The 21,096-nt window shown below is 36.4% G+C and overlaps 1 protein-coding gene across 20 annotated transcripts in view; it reads right to left on the bottom strand.

Annotated features, from left to right (window-relative positions):
* The window catches only part of kif1aa (kinesin family member 1Aa), a 75,292-nt gene continuing 54,196 nt past the window's right edge, over positions 1-21,096 (bottom strand). For 9 of the 20 annotated variants that reach the window (XM_039691487.2, XM_039691491.2, XM_039691496.2 and 6 more), the window contains 16 exons: positions 19,768-19,834; positions 19,579-19,663; positions 19,360-19,465; positions 14,451-14,477; positions 8,782-8,805; positions 8,215-8,329; positions 6,975-7,108; positions 6,818-6,879; positions 6,575-6,720; positions 6,273-6,470; positions 6,114-6,185; positions 5,743-5,867; positions 3,581-3,709; positions 3,313-3,505; positions 3,116-3,234; positions 1-3,028 (listed from right to left, as the gene is read on the bottom strand). In XM_039691487.2, coding sequence (XP_039547421.2) covers positions 2,986-3,028; positions 3,116-3,234; positions 3,313-3,505; positions 3,581-3,709; positions 5,743-5,867; positions 6,114-6,185; positions 6,273-6,470; positions 6,575-6,720; positions 6,818-6,879; positions 6,975-7,108; positions 8,215-8,329; positions 8,782-8,805; positions 14,451-14,477; positions 19,360-19,465; positions 19,579-19,663; positions 19,768-19,834 — 1,645 coding nt within the window. In that variant the 3' untranslated portion in view covers positions 1-2,985. The remainder of the gene's footprint in view (positions 3,029-3,115; positions 3,235-3,312; positions 3,506-3,580; positions 3,710-5,742; positions 5,868-6,113; positions 6,186-6,272; positions 6,471-6,574; positions 6,721-6,817; positions 6,880-6,974; positions 7,109-8,214; positions 8,330-8,781; positions 8,806-14,450; positions 14,478-19,359; positions 19,466-19,578; positions 19,664-19,767; positions 19,835-21,096) is intronic. The other 11 variants (XM_039691490.2, XM_039691494.2, XM_089134138.1 and 8 more) reach the window with 3 other exon arrangements.

The following is a 21,096-nucleotide window of genomic DNA, read 5'->3' as shown; positions in this document are numbered from 1 at the left end:
TTTGTCGTGTTGCATAAGTTCCACATTTATTTCATATCTGACAATGTGTTAAGTGTACACAAACATTTGACTCATAATTCCAACACTCAGAAAGAGACACTGAACTACTGCCCACTGAAGATGGTACAAACCGGTTACAACTGCATATTACACCATTCACAGCAATCATGTTTATATACAAGGCAAGTAAAACTGCGAAAACGACAGAAAAAGAATGCTCATGAATGGAGTCTGTGCATAAGAGGCGAATGGAAGCACACAGATATTTGGTGTCGATTATGAGAACTGATTCATTCTTATACTTTGGGAGGTGGTAAAATGGATGCAATGTTTTTAGCGTGGAAACATGATAATGCGATGTTTTATGGAAATTGCTAGTAAAAATGGTATAGGACAGCTATAACATGTACAATCCAGCTCTCTGCATTACTTTCTACAAGGTGCACAGACAAAAACTAAGACAATTTACATTTGCTTGTACAGTATGTACTAAAACTGAAAGTGAATAGTTGAACTATATATATTTTTTAAATAATTTTATTGACACACCTGCTATTACTATTAACATATGCACTTGTTTATAAAGGTAGTGGCATTGTTCATACTTACTCTGACCTGGTTATGAAAGTAAAGTGAAGCTGATTGACATACAGTGTCTGGAAAAAGGAAAAGGTGCATGAACAGAGAACCTTCTTTGGGGTTTGAGAAGCATATCAGGGATATGCTTTCTGCTTTTACTCACAGAAACAGAATACCATCCTAACACCCATATTAGTAACTGATTTTTGGAATTAGAAGTGTAGAATTCATAGACATATAAATGCTTACAGCAGAGGTTTGTTCAGGGTTTCAGATTCTTGCTGTACTGAGCATGTGCTGTAGGTTGGCTGGCCTCAGTCATACACATGTGCCTGAATCGTGCTGCCCTGGAGGAACCTCGGGTGATTTGCAAACAATTGATCTATGCACTGAACATGCTTGAGTTAGTTAGGCAACTTGCAGGATCATCCAATCATCTGACATTATAAGCCATCTGGAAAGCATGAGCTTTGCTCCAGAAACTGCCTAAGTCAAGGTATGGCCTACAGGACTTCACCTGCAAATGCTTTGTCACAAAAAGTGTCTAAATCACAAATGTTGTTTCATATTCCATATTTCGGCTGAAATTGAACAACTATCAGCGAACTCAGCTCAGATGGCTTCCTGTTTTTAAGGGGGTTTGCCAATTGGAAATAAGCACAACAATCCGTCCTGTGACAAATTTAAAACCAAAAAATGGTGTTTAAAATGTATCATGTTGCCCTCTATCAGCTCCTCACATATTTTATATGATTTTTATCACAAAAAATAGGTCCAAAATGATGTTAGGAACAATAGAAGGGCTTATTTCGGGAGTTCAAGATGAAAACCTACAATGAAAAAAAAATGTTTCTGGGTGAATAAGTAGATTTGTTTTGTTCATTTGCAAGAAATCAATTGTGGGAAAAAAATCATTTACACCATTTACAGTAGATATGCTTATAAATCTCAAAACCTAGTCTGTTGGGCATGAAAACGATCTAAAAACTAATTAAAACTGATTTTGCCTGTGCACAAGAATGATTACACACAAAGAGAAAGGGTGTTACTGAAAGTGGATGATGAAAATTGATGATGCAAGAGGCACAAATCATATCTCATTACTCTCTGGGGTGAGTATATAAAATTCCATCATTACTGTACATTTCATTTGTTCTAACAAACTTCTAAACCTTCCATTTTCTAAAAAACTGACCACTGTACCAACACTCATGTAGGATTCTGGGCAATAATGATAATTTTTCTCTACCTGAAAAAAAAAAAAAGGTTTTCTTAAGCAAAACTAACATCTAAAAAGTAAAATTCAAGTAATCTACATGTTATAGCAGCTATCCCAGCATTCACTTCTAACCTGTTCCCCAAATGCATTTCGTCATGTTGGGGGAATGAGAGCAGTGCGGTCACAAAATGGAGCTTAGTCAACTCATGATAAAAAAAAAAGTGTCATGTGCAGAAATTGCACTGTACTTCTTCAAAAAATATTACAGTCTTTGTCAATAAATACATGCTGAAATAAATAAAAACATGTTAAATAAATACCTAACTAGATAAGACTTTAATAGAAATTGTAAAAATAAATTAGACAGATATAAGATAATTTGGGGATACCGGTCATTTTTTATATAAAATATTAGACTGGATTATGATACATTTTAGATAAATCTACTGACCAGTGTACTCCAACAAAAATAGGCCAAATCTTTATAATGGTCCTCATACAGCGAATTTCCCATTGCCAAATTTTCCCTGATTATTTTGAAAACTGCATTTCAAGGCCTTTCAAGGGAGACGTTATAGAGGTATATGAGTATTTATGGTGGGCTGTACTGTGTCCAAGAACTGCACTTAAAGAGAGTAAGAGCGTAATATGATGTGATTCATCTGCTCCTTGCCAAGAACTGCTTATCATTGATCAATTCTATCTTCCATAGCCAAGAGATAAATAAACACACGGTCTGCTGACTTAAATTCCGACCAGCTTTAAACCCATAGACTTGCAAGTCGAGTAGCACAATAAGGCCATGGGATCCTCAAGATATGGATTTCACTCTTCACAGTACCAAATTTAGATGTGTTTGCATGAGCTGACGGCTTCAGAATTGTCAAACTTTCTAAAATGTTGCTGAAGACTACATTAGCATACTATCTCTAACCCGAAAAAAGTAGTTAGCCTGTTCTGTTGGTGCTATAAGTTGAATATTTAGGCCACTGTAAATGCACAACAAAGGGGCCTTTAAGATACAGGTGCACAGTTGGTGCTAGTGTGGGCAGGTGCAGGTACACACATGAAGGAAACAGAGGGTCAGAGAGTTGATTGAGCACAGAAACTGGGGGATCTGTCAGTAGATCTATTTACAAGTAGTCCTTAGTGTGTTTTGTCCTCGAAGAGTTGTACATGTGGTGGGCTCAAAACCTCATTTGCCCGGCTCTTCTTCTAGACAGTTTAGACCTGTCGGAAGAAGACGATTGAACAAACATTGGCATTTAAGGTCTTTTTGTGCATGTGTGAAAGAGTTTGATATGTGCTCCACTGTACCTGATAGATCCAGCAAGCAAAGGGTTGAAGGCATACAGCCAGTCATGCATCTCCTTGTCATTACTGGCTTGAAGGAGTATCCCACGATGCTCTGTGCATACCGCAAACGTGTAGGGGGTCTGCAGTTCAGACAGACATTGGGTTACACAGTTCAGCTGATTTACTCAAAGAAAAGAAAATATCTGTAGATGTTTTACCTTCAGCATGGCCTGCTGATCTTCGCTGTACTCCACTTGTGCCGAGGACAGGTTAAGAATGGCCCTTTCCACTGTGTCTCTCTCTGTGTTGTAGATGTAGACGTAAGGTCGGCGCACCACCACATATCTCTTGACCCAGCCATTGCTGTGGGGCTCCAGGAAGTGTAAATAACCTTTCTTTGACACAATTGGGCTGTGGCGAGAAAATAGAGTACAGGTTAGAGTCATCTTCCAAACTTGTAAATTCATGAAATTGACTGAAAATTACCTGACACGGATTTCCTGAATATCTGGCACGAAAGTGTGGGTCCTTGATCTGGACAGTTGAGGAGACTTCTTGCCCTCTGTGTCAGACTCAGGGATGGGGCTGACAGCACGAGATCGAGGTGTTGGGGGTCTACACATATGAGCAGTAAGAAAACAGATTTTACTAACTACTGTATTAGTTAGATGGTGTTAGTTAGACTAATATTTCTAAACATGACAATATAGCCTGTACCTGTCGATGCCCTGGTAGTGGACATTCATTCAAAAGCATAAGCACTCAAAATTGGACATTGCATTCCCTTTTATAGGGAAAAATGTTTGTGATATCAATTTCATTTTGTAACACAACTTGGTTAGACATACTTTTTAGGCTTTCTACCATTTTTAGACTCCAAATTATTTACAGTTTTTATTATTCGCTTTGGTACTATTTTCACAAGTAAGGTGTACATTTTCAAAACTCTTAGTGCTAATATCACAACAGATCATCAAAAGTGCACTTTTTTCAAACATTTCATCATGTTTTCAACTGTGTTAGTACAATTCACACAATCACAAAGTATCCTTTTCACAACACAAAATAAGTGTTTCATCTACATTATTGTTTCATTCACAGTAACTGCCTTTCATAAAGCTCTTACTATCAAACTTTTGATTTGCATCTCTTTTTGTTCAGTTTAATAATTTTGTCTATTATTTAATCCAACTGATCTTAATGTTTAATCAATTAATCATTTGGTAAACCTATAGATTTTCAATTCAGCAATATACAGTATATGGATTTTGAGAACTACAGAAATAAAATGTGTGTTTGTATGAATATTTACAAGTAAATTACATGTAACCACACATGATGAATACTCGTTATAGCTAATTGATTTCACATAGTGGTAACCACAATTTGCCACTATGTACAGTAATGTGTGCACTAAATGTTATGTTTCGTTCTTATTTACGTAGTTACATTTCATTATAGAAAGTATACCTATGTTACAATTTTATCTGAAAAATAAAAACTATAATTTGCCTAAATGATTGTAGAGGATGTCTTCATTGATCCTTCACTTGATTAGGCCTACTGTACATATATGATGGATATTTGAAAATTATAGATTATGTACGTAAATGTTGGGTACTGTAAGTGTATTGCCTAATGTTACAGTAAAACTGTGTAATCTGTCTTTTATAGTACTGTAGCATATTCATTTCAGCACTTCTAAGGCCGATTTGAAACATGTATCTTGCATTGTTTGCTGTTGGATGAACTGATTGTTAAAAGTACTAAACTGAAAGAAGATCATATTGTTGTGTTTCAGTGATTAAACCAAATGTTCTCATTACATATTACAATAATCTTGTGTTTGAAATAATGATTATGTGGACTGAAAACATGTGCAACTGACTGAAAGCATTACATCAGGTTTTGAAAGAATGACTAGCTGCGTTACAAGTGTGATCAGTTTGGATTTTTGTACCAAGAGTTTTGAAAATGTACACCTTACTTGTGAAAAAAGTACCAAAGCGAATAAAAAAAACTGTAATAAAATATACATTTATATATATATATATATTCTGGTGACAATATTTGCACCATTGAACCCTCGTGTGCACATAAAAACCAAAGTATACTTAAAAGTAGGCTTAAGTGTACGCTTACACAACACCAATGTACTAAACACAGAAACGTTTTTTCGAGAACATGCGACACCATTGTCAAAACGATCCCCGGATCCACGAAAACGACTGAAAATGCTGCATTGTGCATGCTTAAGCCAGTGGTTGGCGATGTTACTTTGTAAAGAAACAATATGCACTACAGACTGAACACATAATAAGCGTGCTCATGGTGTCACAGTTTTCACAATTTCACATTTTTGTAGTTTATACGGACACGGAAAACTGGATTTTGAAATCCATTTAGAAAAGTTTGTGTTTTCAGGCCACAAAAACATCGTTGTCGTGTAACTGATCATCCAAAACGAATAATTTTTTTTACATGTAAACACCCCCTCAGTCTGATCAATAGTACATGGGAGTGGCCAGAAAAAAAAAAAAAACATTTTAAAACTGTAATTTTTGAATTTTTTAGTCTGTATATTGCATAAATCAGCTTGTTGAAATGATTTAAATCTCTAAATGGGACACCAGTCACTATTTACTGACCTGAGATCAGTGCTGTGGCCGTAGCGTCCCTCCACAAGAGATGGACATGTGGAGGACGGCGTGATAGTGTTTTCAACAGACACTGAGGTTGAGTCTTTCAAAAGAGTTACTGACATCTCACTCAACTACAACACATCACAACAGAGAAAAACAGTCATTAAACACAGTCCTTCAATCTACAGTCTTCAGTCTATTACATGACTAAAATCTAATTTCTGTAGGTTTCTGCAGCAATAGTCAGAACTATTTTTTTAAGGCGGTATATTCTCAGCAGTCTGAGTTTTTTAAAAGCTTCTTAATGTACAGTATTGTTGATAAATGACAGAAGGAAAAGGTGTAAAATAGTGTCAAATATTCTTAATAATCTTCACCTTGCTCTCACTGGCGCTAACACACACATGGCTGTAGTCCCTGTTAAAGGTGTGGTTAAGCAAACGCAGACACTGTTGGGGATAAACAGAAAAGGGGATCGTTAATCTGATTGACAAGAGCGTTTTTCTCACGATTTCCTGAAGTGATCTTAAAAAAACCTTTGCAGCCAGCTCCTTCTGCCTCTCGTTGGGTGTTTCGGGGCCAGGGCCGGGGCTGTGGCCCAGGCCCAGGTGGGTGGATGGGGAAGAGGACTCGGTTAGATCTTCACTCCCGCAGGACAGCAGCGACTCCTGGCCCAGCAGCAGGGTGGACTCCAGCTTCTCCCTAAGGAGGAGGTAGTGTCTAGTTTTCTCCACCTAACATATCGCAGAAGGAAATGAAGTCTCAGAGACTCAGCAGGGCCGCCAATGACACATTCTTGTCATTTCACATTAAAAACCAAATAACTAGATGTTCTCACCTCCTGCAGGAGGCTCAATTTCTCCAGCTCCCACTGATGGTCCAGGATGAGGCTGTCACTGCGGGGCCTCCAGCCAGCCAGGTTCTCCTCCCCTCGCACATACGCCACCGACGTATCCAGCACCCTCCTGCGCCGTCTTTGCATCCCTGCACATTCAGGTGTCATTTCAACAGCAGAACCTCCCCTAAAATGTAAACTGCCCAGCATCTCTTATATCCTCAGTTAAGCAGACTAGTGTCTTACCTGGGCTCCCTGCATCAGCCAGGTGGCACAGACTGAGCTCATACACGCCAGTTACACGGTTTCTACGTGTAAAAACATACAACAGAAAACCTTATGGTAACTTCAATTATAAGAGGAACACTGCAAAGGATTCTGCTGTGACTTAAAGCAGCTGTACCCTTCAGATGGCCTCAAGGTGCCACTGCTGAAGAGGTTTCTGATGGAGCGAGATGTCGGGAGCTTGGCGTCTCGCGAGTAGAACACCATGCATAAGTCTTTGGTTATCACTGTGGGTTGTGTGCAGTTCTTCATCTGGGAAAAAAACAAAACAAATGGGAGCTTTTCGATCTAAAATTTCCATCTAAGAACAAGAAACACCTATAGAGCACAACAGTTGGGTTCCAATGAGCTCCAAGATTGTTCATTGATAGTATAGACCATTTTGCAAGATGCAAACAACACTGGTCCAGAAGCACTTCCTGTTTCAGTTTTTTAGCACTACACAAAAGCTGGGATAAAATACAACCAACAGAACATGTAAAACTGAATCAAAAAGTTAAACAAACATCTTTAAGATGTTTTCTATACATGTAAAATAAAGAAAACAGTTACAAACTGAAACAGGAAGTGTTTCTGAACCAGTGTTGTTCACATCTAGCAAAATGGTCTGTATGATTCTGTTGAAATCATTAGTCCATGTTATTTAAACGTATTTATAAAAAAAAAGAAAAGAAACAGACAACAAATTACACCAAAAGAGCTCTACAGCCACCAAATAAGACTAAAGACTTTTACATTGTTACAAAAAAACATATTTCAAATAAATGCTGTTAGAAATAAATGATTATGAGCTTTCTATTCAATTAAAATCCTGAAAAAATGCACTGTTTCCACAAAAAAAAAATGTTGCTTGATCACCAAATCAGCATATTAGAATGATTTCTGAAGGATGACACTAAAAATTTATAAATAAACACATTTATATTAAGATACAGACATATAATGTCTGTATATCATTTTTTAAAATAGAAACAGTTATTTTAAATTGTAATATTTCATAATTTGTTTTTACTGTTTTATAATCAAATAAAAGTAGCCTTGGTGAGCATAAGAGACTTCTTTCAAAAACATTTGAATATTTTGTTTCTATATTTAAAAAAAAGTTTTCGATAACATTATTATTATTTATTTTATTTTGTTTTTTTTGTCTGTGGAAAAATGAAAGGAAGTATACTTCCAGAACCAACTACTAAAACTGGGCAGAAACTGTTGTGCTATAAAGCCATAAGGTTTACCGCCTTTTGCCCCTCTTCCACATATGTACTTGATTCAACCATTACAAATGTCATTGGCTGTTTGCTAGATTAAATTATCTGGAACTAAATCATGTAACTAAATAAGTAAATGGCCTTGGTTACCTCCAAGTAAGCAGACAGAGTCATGTAGATTTTCTCTCCATAAGGAGTGACACGGTTTAGCAGCAAAGAGTTGTGCATGGATGAATCCCAAGCAGCATCAAAACGGAAGAATGTCCTATGATAGAAAACAGCCTTAAAGACATCATTTCAACATAGACCAAGGTGAATTTACATATTCTCTTATTAATGTTAGAAGTTTGTAAATGTGAACAGGCTAAATGCATTAACTATGTGCATACATAATAAGTAGTGTCTGCTTTTATGCAAAACAATTACTAAAAGGCAATACTAAAACGTTTTTTTTTTTTTACTTTGATAAAAAAGATCATATTTTAAAGTGACATTTTAAAATGTTTTTTTTTTTTAATTGTGACTACAAGACAATATAAATGCATGCAACAAAAAACACTTTAGCTTCATCACTACAGTAGATATGAATGCCACCACCAATGATTTGCAGAACGATGACAGTTATCAATAAAAAGGACAAAAAATAAAATTAAAATGATGATGGATGAAAGACGTAACCATTCAAAGAGGGAGACAGGTACAAGTGGACACTTATACCTAGAATCAGTCCCCAAGGAAATGCTTTAGGTGAAAAGGAAAGAATCAATGATAGAATCATAAGACAGTTCAGAGAGGTAAGCTGCGGTATTGAAACATATACCAAATTAATCTCAATAAGCGAAGTAATTGGATCTCCAACTCACATCAGCTTTGTTATGATTTCACAGACTTCCATGAAGTACAACTGAACTAATATTGACCCTAAAGCAATCCCCTTTCATGAGAATAGAATACTATATGAAAACCGTATGGGCTGTCTCTTACACATAGGTTATATTCACCTTGTTGAACTTTAAGCTTACAGTATCCTCCCTCACTCTGATAAATATAGGCCATAACCCACTGAAAGATTGGATCCGCTTGGCCCTACGCCAGGTAAGGGTCTTAAATCTCGAAATGCCTGAGTCTGAAGTACATGAGAGGGGCCGAGCTTCTCTGAGGTATGTGATAGATTGGGCTTGTGTGCTTTATATGTTGAGTGTTAAAGTGAATGGACCGGCATGACCCAGTAGGCAGCTTTGTGGCTGTCATTCAGACTTGGAGAAAAAAAAAAGTGAAAGAGGTACTGGAAATTGATTTGTTGAAGACATAGGGAGAAAATAATGAAACATGGTGGGGGAAATTTCAAGGGAAACACTGTGGGGAAGGTCTAGACCGTCCTACTTAGTCCTTAAAGGGATAGTTAATCCAATAATGACAATTTTCTTGACTTTTGCAGTCAGGACAAGTCAATGCTAGTTGCCAAAAGTCAAAGCCAGTTTGCAGATTTGGGGCTATTTGAATTGACAGAAAATTGAGTAGCGTATCATGGAACAGACTCTTTTTCATTTGTCATGGGTCTCCTAACGAGGCACGTTTATGTATTCATTGGTTGCATTTGGAATGACTTGAAAGTGATCCTCAGTCGTTAATTGTGTAATGCCATGGGGGAAAATGAAGAGACATCTCCTAATATTTGGATAAGTATAGCCTTTTTCTGAGAATAGATCCTCCCTTGACGATTGGGAAAATAGATTATTCATTATCCATTCATTACAAGATTAACTGATCTTTTGATTCATGTAAACCTTCATACTGTATACTTTCTTTTAGGCAAGTATTACTTTTTTATTTTTTTAAATATTAAATTGATTGTTTTGCAACAAGGACTATGAAACTAATATATACAACTTGATGGAGACTTGGCCATGACAGACTTACTAACAGCTTGCGCAAGCGCAAATTCTCGTTTGGCGTTAAAAAAACACTGTCAGGATTTACTAAAGATTAGTGCTGAAAAGTGCTGAAATGGGTTATTTTTGCCACTGACCTTATAGCATATGCAATTGAAGCGGTTTCCATTACAGAGAAGAGTATTTAAATGAATCGCGGTGATTTACTAAGGTTTGTACTATAGTCAATTTACTGTTATTTGCACCCAAAAAAGCATGTCTTTAACCAAACGCTAATTTGAACTGCTCTTGAGAGTTTGCGTTGGACATTATGTAAATGATCCAGCTGTGTCAGTGTTCTTTAATGTGCGTGTTGTCAGTACGTAGATCATGCTCAGAACTTTCCACTCAAATAGGCACTTTTTTGGGGATTGCGCTCTGAGGTTAGTTTGCCTTGTTTTGTAAATCTGGGTCCAGTTGCACAACCATAGCCTTTACTGTATGTTAACAGAGTCTTGAGAGTATGACCAACTAGCTGTTAGTTAGGGGTAATCAGTCTTACTGTTCGTTATCAAATTAGATCAATGTACGTTTTTATGTAATCAACTTTAAAAAGTTATGAACAGTCTTGAAAAAAAAAAATTGATGACTAACTTGTAAGACTAGACTTAGCAGTTTATGCAACTCACCCCTGGCACTTAGATTCTACATTAGTATTTTGTGGACATGTCTGCAAATGAAAACTCCACATTGATCAATCACTATTGTGAATATTTATGGGACGTGCCTCCTCAATTATAGTTACAGCCCTGCAACTGATGGGAACCTGCTGAGCTGCTGGATCATCTTGGACCAGTGGCGGATCTAGAGATTTTTTCCTGGGGTGGCATGAGGTTTCAGGAGGGGGGCCATGGACATTGTTCATAGTTTAAAATGCTACGGTTTTCATTGAATGTGTTTTGTTCTTTACACTAGCCTACATTATAAGGAGTGGGAGTCAAATTAGAGATGTAGCTGGGTTTTTGGATGGTGTGGGTCTTAATTTGTGAATTGTAGACCCTTTCTCTGTGTAATCAATATCAACAGTCTGTTTCACGAGTTCACACTTACAAATCATTCTGATAGATTCAATTGGTAAACATATTTGGGGTGTTATACGGGGAGAGGGCTCTGATCTTGGTAATTGCTGTTTGACAGGAGTTTGGTGCGGGTCTCCTTGACCTTCAACGTGTAGAACATAAAATATACTTAAACATATTATCTGATTTATAAATGTGGTGGCAACAGGGGTGGCAAGACTGTATCCCAGGGGTGGCAGCTGCCACCCCATAGATCCACCCCTGTCTTGGACCAGGTACAAACCAGCTAAATTCTCAGAAAAACAGTGCCACTGAAATGATACCCTTTCAGAGGTAAATTTTACTATTTACCAAATATGCACCCTTTACAGCCAAAAATGTACAAAGTTGAAAGGGTACCATCTCAGTAACAGTTACAATTTATTTCTGAGAGTGTACCACATGGCCTTATGATGTGATGTGTCTTAGTTGGGCTCAGGTCTACCAGCTCAGTCAGTTCCCACATCAAGCATCCAAACCAATTTGAACCAGCTTGAAACCAACTACCATGTTCAAAAACAGCTACTGGACTCAATTGAGTTGGCTTTAGTAGCTTAGGATACAAACACAGTTAGAAGACACCCAGCCATTCATTTCTGACGCTATTGTTAACTCCCCCCCAAAAAAACACATAAATCAAGCTCAGCATACCGATCAAGATGAGGGATTGTGAGGACAATTTCCACCTCCCATTTATACACGATAAAAGAGATTTCCTGTTGTTTTACCTTCCCATTCAATTTTTCTTTCCCTTTAATGTTCTTATATCAGCCAGTCCGAACTGTAACTCATGTTCTTGGCAAAATATACAGAGGGACAATTCTTTCTAAGTTTATTGGTTCTGCCTGCATTGAGGACCTAAATAATATTGAAGATAATAGCTTATGGATTGTTGAGCTGCTGCACATTGCCACCCAAACTGCTGGAAATTAAAATTGGTTTCTGTGACAACATATATGGGAGGAGGGACTCCCTGGCTAACTCTCGGGACAGTAAGAACTACATTGGAGGATGACGGGGTGTGGATAATAGTACACACTTGTCACCTTGACAACTGTACTAAGAATGATAAATAGGCTACTTAAAGGAATTACGTGAGGATATCTAACCTTTCAAAATCACTACTTATATAAATAGAATAAAATGTTCTAAAAACATTTAGAAAACATTCACAATAAGGAAACGTTATTTCTGAAAGGTTTCGGGAACAATTTTTCCCCCCCCTAAAAACGGCCACATTAGAGGCCATTAAATTTTGATCCATTTTACGAACATTATGGGAACGTTAGTTTTTGAATGTTTTGAACATTTTGAAACAAGTAGGCCTAGAAGTACTGAAGTACAAAAAACATTTGATGAATATCCAATTAAAATATTTCAGAGAAAAAAAAACATTCCATTAATTATGTACACTGTAAAAAAATATTATCAATAAGTTACGATATCATTTACATTGCTTTAACTCATTGAAATATGTTAAGCAATTTTTCAAACAGATAACTAATGAACATTCTATTTACCTTACTGGAAAAACATTTGTTTGTAACTTTGAGTGAACCTTACCAGAACATTAGCTAAAGTTCAAGTTTAAAAAAGCACCTATACACTGAAAAAAGTTTCCCAGATAGCAAAGGTACGTCACTAAGAAGTCAGCTAAAGAGCCCTTTATTTGGAAAACGTCTGATAAAAAGCAGTTTTACATAAATTCTTAATCATAAACGTCTTAAAGACATTTTCTAAATGTCTATTTAAAGTCTGACAATAAATATCTTATTGCAGATGCAATAAATGCACTTAGGCCTATTAATTAACTGTACATTATCTTCCCACCATGTACAGTGAATTACAGGTTAAAGGTTTAATACTATGACACATTATATTTAATTTTACTGTAAAAGAGTAAATAAATGGTAGATAAATGAAAATTCTCAGTGTGATCTGTAATAGCCCTGGCAAATGGAACAGTTCTGGCATTGCAACAATAAAAACAGATTTGGATAAAAAAAAAACAATGCTCTCATTCTGCTCTATGGCGACACCACCCTTATATTTACAAACAAGCAGCAATTTCCTGGGATTATAGTTGTACTGATTTAATAATTAGAAATCTGCAAGCAGCTCCTTTAGAAATGTTAGCTTATAGTCTTTCAAAGCTTTAAAGAGATTTGATCAACACTACCTTCTAGTGGTAACAAAAAGAATGGCTAATGTGAGCAGAGAATGCAAGGGAAGACTACCTGTCAATAAACTTGACTAAACGCATTTTTTTTCGCATGAGATCATAAATATCAGTGGACTAACATAACACCAATTTTGTTCAGAGATTCATGATTAATACTGAGGTTAGCAGATCAAGCCCTCCCGCCCATAAACAACACAGACCTCATGGTGTGTGGTCTGGCCAACAGTTATCGCCCCACACAGGCGAAATTGTGTTTTATGGTGTTGCTTTGACATTTGTGATGGAACTCGATCTAGTTGCAGAACTGTTTAAATGAAACCATACATTTTTAATTAAGAGATGTCAGCTAATTTGTTGAGAATTCGTTGAGTAAGAGCAATTCATTTTATGTGGGACTGATGGAGTGTGTGTGGTAAGAGTGACTCATTAAAAATATTATAAAAACGCTTTTAGTTTCAATTGGAGGAACGTTTGACTGATGAAGAAGTGGCTGACGCAGATTAGCCTACAAACTTATTTATGAAGTTGTCAAAATGGATTCAGCTAACAAAAAATGTTCTAAGAACATTTTGCTGACGTTCCCTTTAGTTATGAAAACGTTATAATGTTCTCTGAAACGTCCAAAATCAGTTTTTCTTGGTTATGTGAACACTATTAGCTTTAAATATCCTCTGTTACATAAAATAATAATAATAGTTCCGTAAACAATGTATAAATAATGTTTTGTGCTACCATTTTGAGAGCATTATTAAAGATCAGATTCATAACTTTTAGAGCGTTACCGTTAAGTTCTGAGAATGTTATCAACTGGGAACGTGACTATGATCTCTACCACACCTCCTGTAAATGATTCAGCCAAAAATGAAGCCCATACAAAAGCCAAGCCATGCAATCCAGTCAGTCACCTGGTGCCAAAAATGTCAAAATCATACAATACACAACAGAAGCGTCACACACAAAAGCATTTCCATGGGAGCGAGAGTGAAATTCTCTCACATTTTCCGAAATAGTAGGAGGAAAGGAGAAAAAAAAATAGACAAACCAACATGACTGCAGAAAGAAAAGTATATGAGAGGCAAACAAATTACGCAAAGAACGATGGAGGTTGATTATACAGATGGCTAGAGAAATAAAAAGATGAAAAATACACATTATGTTGTATGTGTGTGTGTGTGTCTGATAAAATGGGAGGAGAGGGATTTGAAGGTAATATACCTAGGCATGTCCGAATCAAGAAACTGTCTGGAAAAACACAAAACAACATTCTGTTAGTGGACTAGAGAAATGTCAGAATCAGAAGGCTGTGGAGAGGAGCTTGTGTGGAGGCCCAACAGTTTCTAATGAAACCTCTGGACAACTCTCCTGACACATCTTTGTCCTTGGTGAATGAATCCAGCTCCGACACAAGGTTGTATGGGTATGTCTAGTGTGGATTATCTAGTTATGACGAGTGGTTACATCGCAGGAGAGAGGAGGTCACAGCTGCTTGAAACGAGAGGTTTGTAATAATGTCTCTTTCATGCAGTTTTGCATCGGTGGATAAATCTGATAATATATCTACATGATTATGACTTTGAAGGGTTAGTTCACCCAAAAATGAAAATTCGGTCAGTATTTACTCACCCTCATGTTGTTCCAACCCTGTAAGACCTTCGTTCATCTTCGGAACACAAATTAAGATATTTAAGATATTAAGATCGCTCCTGCATACTAGTCCATAGACTTCTTGAGGGAATGACTCTTGCTGGCATCGAAAAGTCATTAAAGACCTCGTTAAAATAGTCCAAGTGACTACAGTGGCTCAATTTTAACTTTATCAAATGACGAGAATACTTTTTGTGTGCAAAAACAAACAAAAATAACTACTTTATTTCTACTATTCACTTCCTTCTCTATGGGCCTGTATCAGTTAACGTAGTGTGATAGCATATAGCTACGTCACACGTAGGCTCACTATTGGCCGACGCTGGTCATGTGTGTGATGCGTGTGACGTACAATAACAGAAGCTTACGCTATTAAACTAGTAACCTGACTTGCACAGAGGGAGAAATAAATGAATAGTTGAAATAAAGTCGTTATTTTTGTTGTTTTTTTTGCGCACAAAAGTGTTCTCGTCGTTTGATAAACTTAAGATTGAGCCCCTGTAGTCACTTGGACTATTTTAACGATGTCTTTAATGACTTTTCGAGGGCAGCAAGTCATTCCCTCAAGAAGCCTATGGACTAGTATGCAGGAGCGATCTTAAAATCTTAAATATCTTAATTTGTGTTCCGAAGATGAACGAAGGTCTTACGGGGTTGAAACAACATGAGGGTGAGTAAATACTGACAGAATTTTCATTTTTGGGTGAACTAACCCTTTAAAGCATTTAATGTTTGCAAAGTCTGGATGCTGATATATGATGCCCATTGAGGGTGATGTTATAGCAATGCATTGCAGATGAAAAAATGCTTTGTTTGGCTGCTAGCCTGTAACGTGACATGAGAAACGTAGCATTTGGTTTCCAATAACTATCATGATGAGAGAATGTTAATGATGGATTCTATTAGTAAAGTTTCATAAATAAGCTTCAACTGTTTTTTAACGTTAAGCTTTCTTAAACAACGACGTGATGGTGACCAGCAGAGATGCCAGGAGCTCGATCCACTGTGTGGTTCAGTGAGAGGGTATAGTAGCTGAATCTGAGCAATTGAGTGTGGACAGAGCGAATGGAATGAACAGATGAGAATGGACACAAATGCAGACCAGCATCAGAAGGGAAGACTTGCACAACCAGCAAGGAGGTGAACTAGAGAACCATTTTCAACTTCCTGCATGTTGCAAAATAGTGAATTCATATCTTAAGATTGAATTGTGACCTCCTTTCATAGTGGCTACTAGAGCCACATTTTGTCTCGTGCGTGCAGTGGGAGGGGAATTATTAGTTATGAGTTTCATTAAACAGAAAAAGAGCAGTTGCAGGAATTAGTCTGTCAGACTCGCTGTTATGTCATGCAGAAAGGTGTCTGCAATAATTAAACACAATCCAACAAAAAAAGTGGTGTGTTGAGAGGTTGTGTTAATATATTTTAAGCATTTATTTTAAGTTTATTCCACCTATGTACCATATAAATCTTACTATCAACATTTCCCCCAAAATATTTTTGTATGATATACTTTCCTCTAATTCAACAATTCCTCTAAAACCATTTCCCTTTAAAAAACAAACAAACAATTTTTTTCAGTTAAATCCCCAAATGATTTGTTGTTTGTTGATTAATTATATTATATTGATGCTTTTAATGAAAAAAAGAGTGAACAGAAGCAGTTTTGTCAGGAAAAAATATCTTCAAATATATCTTGAAAATAGTTTGACACAATTTTAACCTTTAAAGTAAAAAAAAAAAAAAAAAAAAACCCCAGAAAAAACACTGTTAATTACATTCCTTATGTAATATGTAAAATTACTTTCACTAATGTTCAAAAAGTTTGGGATCAGCTGCCAGTAAGATTTTTTTTATTTTGTTATATTTTTTTTAAGAAATGAATATTTTCATTCTGCAAGGATGCATAAAATTGATCAAACGTAACAGTGAAGACAATCATTTCATTTGTCATTTATAATGTTACAAAAGGTTTTGATTTCAAACAAATGATGTTCTTTTTGAACTTTCTATACATCAAATCCTGAAAAATAAAGTATTTTTGATATTTCCAAAAAAATATCTAGCAGCACAACTGTTTTCACCAATTCAGCATATTATTATGATTTCTGAAAGATCATGTGACATAAAATACTAGAGTAACGAAAATTTTGCTTTGCCATCACAGAAATAAATTACATTTTAAAATGTATTTAAATAGAAAACAGTTAAATTTGTTGTAAAACTGTAATAAAATATTACTGAATTTTTAATAAATAAATGCAGCCTTGGTAAGCTTAAGAGACTTCTTTATAAAACATTTTTTTTTTAAATCGTACCAACCCCAAACTTTTGAACAGTAGTGCACTTTTTAATGTTCAAACCTTAACTGAAGGATCAGAATTCCCCAAGCCAAACATACTTTGGACCCTGTCGATAATACTAAAAGCCTCAATATGGTAATACTAGGATGTGTCAGTTGTCAGTGCCCACAACTGTGCAGCGAGTTATGTTTGTGCAAAGAAACATAAAAGTGTAAATATACTTCTGGTCTTTATCTAAGGCTGGCACTGTTGTATTGCCGTTTGATTCTGAATCACTCCCTTGTGTCAAGCCTTTAAGAGCTGTTTGGAAGGTTTGGTTCACTGACTCATTTCTCTTTGGCAAAAACTCGCAGCTTTAAAGTTGCGCAGAGAACTGTTTGTCTCACAGGCTTGGCTTCAGCTCTCAGATCATATGCCAAGGCTGAGGAGAGAGTCGTATTAAGTGCAACAATCACTAAAATGGAGACCTGGTATTAAAAAGAGTGCAGTGGGAAACAGCTGAAGTGGACAAACTCTGCTACTGAGTGTTCAAAGAGAAAAAAGGCTTCATGACAGAAGAATAAATCTCCCATGTACTGTAACCTCTTGTGGCAGTGTTCTTATACAGTCGTGCTCAGAAGTAATGGCACTGCTGGTAAATATGATCAAAACTGGCTGTAAAAAATAAATCTGCATCGTTTATCTGTTTAATCTTTCATTCAAAAAATTGCCAAAAATCAAACCTTTCATTGAAGTAAAAGAATTGAAAGTAGGGGGTGGGGGGGATCACGTTATGAAATAAATGTTTTTCTCCAAAACACGTTGGCCACAATTATAGGCACCCCTAGAGTTTTTTACGATTAAAATATCTCGGAAGTATATTCCCATTAAAGTTTACTTTTTTTTTTAGTACACCAGGGTGACTAGAAACATGTAATTGTCCAGCCATAACTTCTTGTTTCACAGGAGTTTAAATATGAGGAAACACAAAGGCTAAATGTCCCTTAATCATCGATCACAATGAGTAAAACCAAAAAATACAGTTCTGATGTGCATCACAAAATAGAAAGAGGCTGTAAGAAAATATCTAAAGAATTGAAAATCCCCATTTTGACCATCAGGGCAATAACTAAGAAATTCCAATCAACTAAAGATGTTAAGAATCAGCCAGGAAGAGGACGGTGAGGATGAAAGTTTGAGTAGCCAAAGATTGTTCAAGGATCACAGATGGAGAATTGCAGAGATTAGTTGAGTCTTGGGGTCAGAAAGCCTATATATATATATATATATATATATATATATACATCAAACAACCCCTATATCATCACATGTTGTTTGGGAGGGTTTCAAGAAAAATCCCCCTCGCTCATCCAAAAATAAGCTCCAGCATATTCAGTGGTCAGACACGCTAGATGGGTTTGGTGCACACAAAGATAAAAAGTACCCCATGTGTATAATTTAATATACCGTTGGATCTCGTTTTTCTGCTAGAGGTCCTGGACTTCATGTTTAGATACATGGCATTGTGGATTCTATCAAATATCAACACATAAAAAATCTAAACCTGACGGCTTCTGCAAGAAATCTTATGGGCCATGGGGCCTGTTCCATCAGGACAACGATCCAAAACATACATCAAAATCAACACAATTTTTTTTTTTTTTTTTGATCAAAAAAATAAGCTTCTGACCGTCCCAGTTCCCTGACCTAACGAGTGGGCTGAACTGAAGAGAAGCACCAACATGGATCTGGGAATCTGCAGAGATTCTGTATGGAGGAATGGTCTCTGATCTCTTAACAGGCATTATAGGAGAAACCTCAGCGCTGTTATCTTGTCAAAAGGAGATAGCAAAAAGCATTTACTAAAAGGTGGCCAATAATTGGGGCTAACGTGTTTCGGAGAAAAACATTTATTTCATAATGTGATTTCCCCCCACTTTCAATTCTTTTACTTCAATTAAAGGTTCGATTTTTGACTTTTTTTAATGAAAGATCAAACAGATAAATGATGCAAATTTATTTTTTACAGCCAGTTTTGATCATATTTACCACTGGTGCCATTAATTCTGAGCACAACTGTATATAAAATGACAAGCATCATTTTCTTATGTTTAGTGTGAAAAACATGAGAATGTCCATTTTATTTGTAAACTTCTAAACTGGTCTTCTTGACATATTTATTAGGGTTTGGAAGGTACCTGTCATCTTGTGTGGGTCGAATGTATCCAGCAGACAGTATGTTGAGAGAGAGAATATTGGGGTCGATGATCGCCTCATCTGCTTCAGGTGTGTTCCGGATGCGCCCTGTCAAACGTGAAAATACATCCCGTTTGCTGAATATCATAATATCGCTCTTATTTACTCTTTACACTTACTTTATGCATTGAACATGGGTTCGAATTTGAGGCCAAACTCACCTACAACCAGCTCTCGCACTTCCTTCCACTCGATATCTCTTCCCGACTCATGTACTATGGTGACTGTAACTCTCCTTTGGATGCCCTGTTATGTAAATGTTGTAATGTTGTATGTCATATTGTACTAAAATAGTATGGACTATGGTTTCGGTGTTACACGATAGAAAAAACAAAAACATTTTCCAGTACCTGATGTAACATGAATGTGCCATGGCAGGGCATGCCAACCCGATGGTCCACTACGGCTGGGATATAGCTGCAATGGACAGATACATGTCAAATACAATAACAAGCAGTCAAGCTTTCTGGGATGTAGAAACACAGTGTAGGATTTATTGTACAACGCTGATAGATTTATTCATTAGGAATAATTATTTACTTAATAATATGTCATATATTTTAATCTATATTATATATAGAAAATATGTCTTAAAATATGTACTTTATAATAATTATTTGATATTAATTATATATTTTGTTTTTTTGTAAGTATATCCAGTTTGGTATACTGGTAAATAATTGATCTTAGACATCATTGTTTTCATATAAGTTACCATAAAACAAATTTATTAGATCAAAATTCGATAAAGAAAAGTCAGCTTTTATTGTCATTTAGTCATATGTGTACCAGTGTTGTAGTACTCGAGACTCGGACTCGTCTCGGACTCGGTCTCGAGACCATATTTTAATGGTCTTGGTCTTGTCATGGACTTGTGTGCATTTGGACTCGGAATTGACTCGTACTCGAACATTTTTTTTTTAGGACTCGGACTTATTCCCGAGTCCACTCGAGTTCAATTCAAAATATTTTTCATGATTATTAATGTATGTTAATAAAATATTTCTTTAAATTGATTGACACGCCCAGTGATTGGTGATTTTCTAGTGAGCAACTGCACATGACAAATTGTAATAAAATTGCTTTTAACACCACCTACTATGTGGCCTTTTTACCCTAAACTGATCATATTTTTTAAACTCTAAGTAAATTCAGTAAAAAAAAAAAAAAAAAAAAAGGATTTCTCTAAGTAAATAAAAGTAAATTAGATAATCAACCCTCACTGGTCTCGGTCTCAACTTGGAATCGACCGTCTCTGGTCTCGGACTCGACTCGGACTCGACTCTCTATGGACTCGGTCTTGACTCGGACTCGACTCTCTCTGGTCTCGGTCTAGACTCGGACTCGAGTGAGGTGGTCTCGACTACAACACTGATGTGTACAGCAAAAATGTTTCTCTAACAGGTCCTGGTGCCAATTTTATGTACAATATAACTAATTTGAGTTTCAGACCACAGTGCACACATGACATTGTTCAAGTCCGAAAAAGAACTCAATTCTGGTGCGCTGTCTGTGCGCACGATACTGGCATTCGTTTATCTGTGCACACAAGTTGTGTGTGTGTGTTTAAAAGCATTTTCATGAATAAGAGTGTGATCATATAATGTAAGATTGTCAAAGGATGACAGAAAAAACGAATGCTGCTAATACAGCTAATATATTTAAATGAATAAATATGT

The sequence above is a fragment of the Pimephales promelas genome, chromosome 8 (assembly GCF_988280905.1).
Source record: "Pimephales promelas chromosome 8, fPimPro1.hap1.1, whole genome shotgun sequence".
Lineage (NCBI taxonomy): Eukaryota > Metazoa > Chordata > Actinopteri > Cypriniformes > Leuciscidae > Pimephales > Pimephales promelas.
Note: the sequence above shows the minus strand (reverse complement) of the source record. Positions and strands in the feature narration are given on the sequence as shown.